This window comes from Panthera uncia, chromosome C2, assembly GCF_023721935.1.
Source record: "Panthera uncia isolate 11264 chromosome C2, Puncia_PCG_1.0, whole genome shotgun sequence".
Classification (NCBI taxonomy): Eukaryota; Metazoa; Chordata; class Mammalia; order Carnivora; family Felidae; genus Panthera; species Panthera uncia.
The window spans coordinates 150,498,166-150,506,522 of record NC_064810.1 but is presented as its reverse complement, the minus strand read 5'-3'; the positions used below and the strand labels follow the sequence as shown (position 1 = coordinate 150,506,522).

The window sequence follows — 8,357 nt, the reverse complement described above, 5'->3', positions numbered from 1 at the left end:
CAAACATAGAAATTTGAGTGAAACATACATTCCCCACGTGTGAACCTGTTTCTTCACTAAAATATAAATGCTATCTGATACGAAGGGTAAGTGTCTTTGACCGCTGGAGAGGACTGAAGTCTGAATTGCACCGTGGAGAAGGCACTTGTGTTTCCCGAGGTCTCCAGCCAAGTATCTCACGGGGCGCTCACAGAACCGCCGTCCTCTCGCCGTGACGAGAGCCCCGTCACGGAGGCCGCTGGGGGAAATGGTGAGTAAACTCGATTCTACAATTATGGAAATAAAAAGTAAAAACAGCACGGACCAGTTCTTAGTCTAGAATCAAATTACAAACAAAATCCAAAGCGTTCATTCATGAAGATTCAAACCGGTTTCATTCTCTCATAAATTATAAAATACAAAGGTGGCTATTTTACTGACAAGACTCAAACAGTACAGAAGGGGGTTTGTGTCAATGGACAGAAAGTCCCTCTGGGCGGGACCCCGGGCGCGGCTCCCGGGCCGAGGGGCGCCTCCTACTGCTGGGCCAGAAGCGCTGTCCTGTTGGCCTTCATCTTTTCCAGCCGCTTGGCCAGGTGGCTGTTGGTCATCTCCACCTCCTCGATCTTGTCCAGTGCCGTTCGTAACTGCGGACAGGGAGAGCCCAGTCACTTGACACGGTCACACACAAAACCCGGTGCCGCTTCAATGCCCCTGTCTGCGAGACGGGACCCGCTGGCGGCGCTGAACGGGGACACTGAGCGTCGATCACAGAAAGGACAGACAGACGGCAGGTGGGGGAACAGACCGGCGCTGAAACAAAAGGGAAACCTCTCCTTTTCCTTGGTCTCGAACTGACCAAAACATACAAGTAAACGGCAGTCACCGTGCAGGTCAAAACCCACCACGGAACAGGGAGAGACCCACCGCTGTTCCCTCAGGACTGGACCCAGGATTCAACTCCTTACGCCACGAAGGATCTTTACGTTTTAGGAACGTGAGCGCGCAAAAGCAGGTACCTCTCGCTGTAGCTTCCTCTTCTCGGCCTTCAGTTCGTCTTCCACCTTCTCCGCATTCTCGGCGGCGGTCTTATACCTCAGCACCTGGCCCTCGAGTCGGCTGACCTGGCGACAAGAGAACACGGGCCTCTGCTGACGGGCACCGGGAGCCCTTTGCTTGCAGCCACCATGGAAACGCAGCGTCGTTACAAATCCCAAGTGTCCCCTCACGGTGAGTCATAGGGCCTCTCGGAACCCAGCGGCTATTTATAGATGAGGAAGTGTCTCCTGAGAGGATTACAGCTGGACAGTCAACATAGGGCCAATTTCCCACGTCAGGTTTACGATGGACATATTAAGTGCCAAAGTAACACTGCAGGATCAGACACTCTAAGTGGAAAAGCTTTTAGACTTCTTGAAATGTAGAATAAGGGATTTTCAAACTAAGGGACTTCCTGAAGTCCCCTGAAATATCTGGAAAAACCAGAATTACAGCTACGGTTTTCTACGTTTTCAATAGCGAACGGAAGGCTGAAGTGCCCTTCGGGGTCTCTTCTGCTGGCTTTCTTCTTTACTACAGAGCTGCTACAGAGCTCCAACTGCAGAGACAGCCAACCCAAAGAAACCTAGGTACTCCTGGAGTTGGCCACTTAGATGCTGCAAAGGGACTTTAAATCTCTCGCCACCATACCGAGAAGGTACTTACATTTTGTTCCAACGTGGTTATATCCTGTTCTGCTTTTGAAAGCTTAAATTTGTATTCACTAATTTGTCTATTGGCATCTCCTAGAACAGAAGAAGAGAATGAATCCTCTCCCGGAGGGAGTGAAGGTGTGACCCATGAGGCGCCGACACCCGCTGCAGCCCGGGAGAGGACGATGCGGTCTCCAAGACACAAACGAATGCCCGCAGGGCAGCCACAGCGGCTCCAGCGGCCCGGGCCCTAGAACGAGTCTCCTGCGAGAAGCTCCGGCACCGATCCAAGCCTCCCTTGGACCGGGGAGAAGAAAATGTACCCTTCGCCCCACGATGTGCGTAGGCTGAACGTGGAGCAAGGAGCCCTGTCGGTGCCTCAGTGGCCCTGCCAACCTTGACCCGCTGCCCCCCGTCCAGGAGCCTCCGGTTTCCTGTACCTTCCCACCTCCCGGGTTCCCTCCTGCTGCCACACCTCGGGTGCCCCGCTCTCCCACCGCTGACTGAAGTCCCCGGCAACCTCCGTCATGACTCTCCTTAGTCAACTGTGACTTCTTCCCTGTCGCTTTGATTTGCACTGTCTTTTCTAACACTGATCGTGCCTCTGAACCCGGGCCCTGGCTCCGCCTCCCTCGGTCTATCTGCGTCTTGCCGAGGGCTCTGTGCGTGTGCTTAATAAACGTTTGCTGAAAGAAATGCTTTTCAGTAACGTGGGTAATGTGATGGGTCGACTTCTAAATCATTACTTGTACTTCTGACCTAAGCAGCACGTCATTTAAAACGAGAAGTTTAGAAATCCCCTCCAGCAAACCAAATTTAACAAAAATCGCTCGCCGAGGACCGAGCGATCTTTGTAACATGGGTCCTCTAGAGAGACGCCATCCCCGGGCCGGCGGCCTGCTCGCAACCCCCCGCCTAGAACACAGCCTCCCTGCCCGTGGCGCCGGCCCGGCCCCGGGACCTACTCTGCATGTCGATGAACTGCAGGTCCGAACCGTTGTGCAGCCCCGCCAGGTCGGCCGCCGTGCTTTCGCTGCGGGAGCACCTCTGCCGCTCTTCCTCCAGCTGCAGCTTCAGCCTCCGGATCTGCGGCGGAAAGAGTGGTCCGTCACAAGATCCGAAGGACACGGCGGGCCCTCACCGGCCACACGGCTCGTGCACCCAGAACCGGAGTGCCCACCGCGGCACCGCGGGGGCCACACTGCCAGAGGCGCTGGCGACAAGCTGTAAAGCGGCGTCAGGAGGAGCCAGCCCCAGGACCAGGTGTGCCGATCGCAGCAGCCCCATCGTGTGTAGGCGGCTGCAACAGGTCTTTTCAGTGTTCTTCACTACTTTCATCAAATTGCTTTTTTGTTTTTAACTCTTTTATTTATCTTGAGAGCGAGCGAGAGCGAGCGAGTGCACGCACAAGCGGGGGAGGGCCAGAGAGAACCCCAAGCGGCTTCTGTGCTCTGTGCTACGCCCAATGCGGGGCTTGATCTCACAGACCGGGAGATCATGACCGGAGCTGAAATCAAGAGTTGGGCGCCCAACCAACTGAGCCACCCAGGCACCCCTAAAATTCCATTTTTAATAAAATTCCAAAGGGAGTTAGATGCTTTTGCTTTGTCTTAGAATTAGGTTACATATTCTACGTTAAGTATTCAGGAAACTTAAATATTAAAACTTAAATTCATATTAAATATTAAAATTGAGAAGTACATTTAATTAATATATTAAATTAGGTATTCCATATTAACATTAAAACTCAAATATTGGCTTAAATGTATTAGTATGCAAAAATAACTGCAAATCTGTTTTTGAGTTGGCTACATAGCTGATCTACCTTACTGTGCCCAAAATAAAGGATGTTTATAGTCACTTATTCGTAATAGGTCCACACTGGAAATAACCCAAAGGTGACAGGAGGATAAACTAACCGTGGCACCTCTAGACAGTGGAATTACTACCCAGCAAGGAGGAGAGCGGAGTGTGCGGTGTGGAAGACGCCAGACAAAAGAAGAGTGAGTACATAGTGTAGAATTCTAATTATATAAAACTCCAGAAAATGCAGACTAATCCCCAGTGACAGACAGCAGACCAGTGGTTGCCTGGAGAGTTGGGGAGAGGGAGGCTCAGGAAGGAAGGTTCACCAAGGGACACGGAAACTTGAGCGTTACGAATATTTCCACCGTATTGACCGTGGTCGTGGTGCCACCCGTATCGTTAAGGGTTGAGTAGTGTCCTTGCAAAATTCATACGAAGTTCTAACTCCTGGCACCTCAGAATGTGAACTTCCTTGGAAGTGGGAGTCCCTGAAGATGCACTTAGTTAAGCTGAGATGAGGTCATGCCGGAGTAGAGTGGGCCCACAATCCAGTGCGACTGGTGTCCTTACAAAAAGAATGCCATAAGAAGAGAGACAGACGGAGGGAAGACGCTGTGAAGACACACAGAAGGCTGCGTCCGGGCCACGGAATGCCAAAGTCTGCTGGCAGACCACCAGGAGCCAGAGGAGAAGTGTGGAACAGACTGCCCTTCAGAAGCCTCAGAAGGAACCAACCCGGCTACCGCTGCCTCACCTGGGGCATTTTCTAATCTCCAAAACTGCGTAGACAAGAAATGTCTGTTGCTCTGAGCCAGCCAGTTCGTGGTACTTTGTTATGGCAGCCGCGGAAATGAATACGGTAGCTACATTTCTTTTTACCCTTTACGCACAGGCCGCTCATTCCGTACCAGTTATACCTTCGTAAAGCTGTAGGCTGCTTTAAATTGGCAAAGTGAAGAAACTAAAAAATACAACAAAAAGGAACTCTGGGTTGGAAAAAGACAAGGCCCGGTGGAGACAGGAGCCCTGCACATGGGGAACAAGGAGATGAGGCGAACGGACACGTACTTCATGCTCAGGCCTCCGGTGCAGCCTCAGTTCCCAGAATGCTGATGGAGAGGCTGGTACCCGCGCACGGGGGATCCGGGCACGTCTCCCTAGAAGACCATCTGCCTAGTCTAAAGTCAAGACCGACATACCCGAACGAAACACCCTGCCACATCAACTTCACCAAGACACTGACATACACTTAAAGCTTCCCACTGGCATTTTAGCTCTCCCTGAAACGTAAGGCCGAATGATACACATAAAAAAGCATCTGTTTGGAAATAAACTATGCAGACAGAAGAAATCAGAAAACAAAGCAATGAGCTATCAGGATAAGTGAAAATAACTGCATCCTGGAAATGACTGCAGAAACTGAAACCCAACAGAAGCATTCAAAGAGAAAGTTAAGAACGTTTTTTAAAAAGTAGAGCAAAAGAGGGGGTGCCTGAGTAGCTCAGTCAGTTAAGCATCCGACTCGATTTCAGCTCAGGTCATGATCTCATGGTTTGTGGGTTCGAGCCCTGTGTTGTGCTCCTCGCTGACAGTGTGGAGACTACTTGGGTCTCTCTCTCTTTCCCTCACTCTCTGCCCCTCCCCCACTTATGCACTTGCTCTCTTGCGCTCTCTCAAATTAAGTAAATAAACTTAAAAAAAAAAAAAAAAAAGCGAAAGAGATCAAAAGGGATGGGGAAACCAGGGAAACAAAAAGGTTAAAACACTGGTCCCAGGGGTCTATTGCCCCCTCCCCCAGAAATCAGAGCCATGTTTCCCCAAATGCCTATTACTCTTATCAGCAGAGGTCTGGGGAGCACCACAGCTCAGAACTACGATGGGGAGCTGCCTCTGGGACCAAGATGTGAGTCTCCCTGGGCCTCCTTCACCATTCATCATCAAGGGTCAAGGGTGAACACGATGATCAGGGGTCCAGGTGGAAGAGAAGGCTTCCCTCGCTGTGACCCCATCAATAGTGGCCAGGGGAATCTTCGAGGACCAAGTACGCCACTCCCCCGATGGGGAAAGGGCGAGCTCTGCACTGGGAGGAAAGCCATGCTTCCCAGACACTTCCACCCTTTCATCACAGACGGTCGCCATCACCGTCTGCCTTGAGTGAACCAGGACTAGTCTTTCGTTCTCCCCATCATCATCACGTCCATCTCAAGAACAGTCATCCTCCTTCTACGCTCTTTCCTAAAGGGCTCTGTACAACTGCTCCTCACCCTTCCCAAAGCCTGGAACTCTGGGTTACCATTTCCCCCTCATCCTCAGTCTCTTCTCGGAGCTGTCTCCTCACCTAGTGCGCTAGCAGAAAAACGCTCTCCCCTGAGAAGCTCCCTCTGCAGCCCTCTGGCCTTCTGGAGATTGCTTCCACGGTCCTCCTACCACTGAGCCTGAGAACAGAACACATGACCTGCTTTCTGTGCTGTGCCCCAACTATTCTCCCTCGGTGCTCCCCAAAACTCCTCCTTTCTGACCTCTTCCCCTCCAATTCCACACACCTGCCACCCCTCCTCACTGCCAGTGCCCCACTCCTGCTTCACCATTTAGCTCCTGAACCTCACTCCCTCGAGAATAGCCTTGGCAATTTCAAGATACATGTAAGTAGAGGAGTGCTCTACAACTGATGTCAGTTTCTAGAACACCTCCTCTCCAAGGATCCTGCCATCTATCCCTTCTTGCCCTCACCACTCTCTCACGGGCACATACTAGATCTCCCACTAGATGAGGGTAGTCCCTGCATAAGTCAGTCCCATTCTCTTCTTTCTAATCTCTGTTCCTGATCTTTCCAGCTCCCTCTCTCAGGACCCAGAATCCCCAAAGCCTTCAATCCCACCAGCACCTCCCATCTTCTTTCCACTGGGTCCTGACATCTTCCCGGATTACCCATTAGCGTCATTACCCACCTAATTTCTGGGGCCGTGGTTTTCCGCCCTCACCTCCTCTGCCCAGTTACACTCCCTGGTAAAATCCAACTCCACCCACCCATGCCGGCACCTGTGCCACTCAATGTGGCTGCAGACACCCACGCGGTAGGCGTGTTCACACAAACCTCTGACATACTGTGTAACCGACATGCTCGTTATGTGTGCTGTTTACTGTCTGCTCTTCTTCCACAAGAATGTAAGGGCTACTCGTGCAGGAATTCTTTAACTGCTGTGTTCACTGAAATATGCCAAATGCCTGTTAAACAGTGCGCTCTCTTTAAACATTTGAAAAGACTGAACAGGAGTCAGTCATTCTAGGAGAAGATGGGAAGGGAGCAGATCAGTCAAGAAATTTCCCCAGGATCGAAGGACAGGAATTCCTAGAACTGACAGGGGCCCATACCACGCATGACAACCAAACCACGTCACTGTGAAACTTCCAAACACTAAGGGAAAAGTGTGGTATAAACAGCCAGAGAGGGTTCTACAGAAGGAGTCACATACAGAAGATGAAAAATCAGAATGCCCCTGAAATCTTTAACAGCCATACCGGAAGCCAGAGAACAATGAAGCAACTTCTTAAAAAAAAAAAGAAGGAAAATGACTGTCATGAAGAATTCTATACCTAAACTGTTAATCAAGTGAGAGAGTAAAATGAAAACATCAGGCCTCCAAAGTTAAGAAAAATTTACAGCCCATATACACCTTTCTCAGGAAGTTACTGGGGGACAGACCAAAAAGAGAATGAATAAAAAAGCAGGAAGTCCTAAGGCCTTGCAAAAGGGAATCCAACCTGAGCCACAGCAGAGGAAAGCCTAGGTGGCAACGAAGGGCAGTCCGGCTCTGCACGGAGGGAGCAGGCCATTAAGTTCCCAGGGGCACAGGTCGTGCTCCAAGAATCAAGGAGTGGAACTGAGGGGCGCCTGGGTGGCTCAGTCAGTTAAGTGTCTGACTTCGCCTCAGGTCATGATCTCGTGGTCCGTGAGTTCGAGCCCCATGTCGGGCTCTGTGCTGACGGCTCAGAGCCTGGAACCTGCTTCGGATTCTGTGTCTCCCTCTCTCTCTCTGCCCCTGCCATGCTCATGCTCTGTCTCTCTCTCTCTCTCTCAAAAATAAGTAAACATTAAAAAAACAAACAAAAAAAAAGAAGTGGAATTGAGAGAATACATGGTGGACCTGAAAACGCTAACAGCAGATTTCACTACCGTTGCAGACTCTGTAGCCAAATTGGTCATAAATACACAGGAAACCAAGCAAAGGAAAAGCAAAGGCATGCTATGAACTCTGGGGGAGCCGGAGCCTCGAAGGACAGGGAAGGCACCCCTGGAATGTGGCCGGGCTCCAACGGCGAGTGGCGCTCGCAAGTCCTGATAAAACGCGTGGGCCGGGCGTGCTGTTCCTTCCGGAGGAGGATGGGGGCACAGGACAGAAGGCCACATGGGAGCTTCTACAGAGGGAGGCCAACAGAGAATGCCCAGAAGAACTGAGCGTGTGGGACGGAGATGCACAAGAGCAGTACGCATCGAAAGACTCTGCCAGACCAGGTGGGCACGGTCAGGGGTGAGGGTGGGGAGGCAGGGCAGGGAGCTCCTGTCATCACTACAAGCTCTGTGAAACTATTTAACTCCTTCGACTCCATGTCCTGTAAATTTTTTTAAAAGAACAGGCAACAACGAAGAGACAAAATGGGCATCACCTTTTTACCCTTCAAATGTTGCTTGCGTACTGATGTTTGAAGTAAGCACCCTTCTTTCTTGTGTACATTTTAATCCGCTAACGTTTTACCCTGTGATTTAGTCCATTACGACCAACATTACCTTCCAATGAGAAGAATGCCTTTACCTGTGATAGCAGCTCTTCCTTTTCTCCAGCAAGTTTTCGTAGCCTGACGTCTAAAAAAATCGGAAAAGGC

General features: G+C 50.8%; 1 protein-coding gene across 9 annotated transcripts in view; it reads right to left on the bottom strand.

Moving 5' to 3' along the window:
* Positions 1-351: 351 nt before the first annotated feature.
* The window catches only part of LRRFIP2 (LRR binding FLII interacting protein 2), a 106,169-nt gene continuing 98,163 nt past the window's right edge, over positions 352-8,357 (bottom strand). For all 9 annotated transcript variants that reach the window (XM_049629045.1, XM_049629036.1, XM_049629039.1 and 6 more), the window contains 5 exons: positions 8,288-8,337; positions 2,636-2,756; positions 1,684-1,763; positions 999-1,103; positions 352-626 (listed from right to left, as the gene is read on the bottom strand). In XM_049629045.1, coding sequence (XP_049485002.1) covers positions 516-626; positions 999-1,103; positions 1,684-1,763; positions 2,636-2,756; positions 8,288-8,337 — 467 coding nt within the window. In that variant the 3' untranslated portion in view covers positions 352-515. The remainder of the gene's footprint in view (positions 627-998; positions 1,104-1,683; positions 1,764-2,635; positions 2,757-8,287; positions 8,338-8,357) is intronic.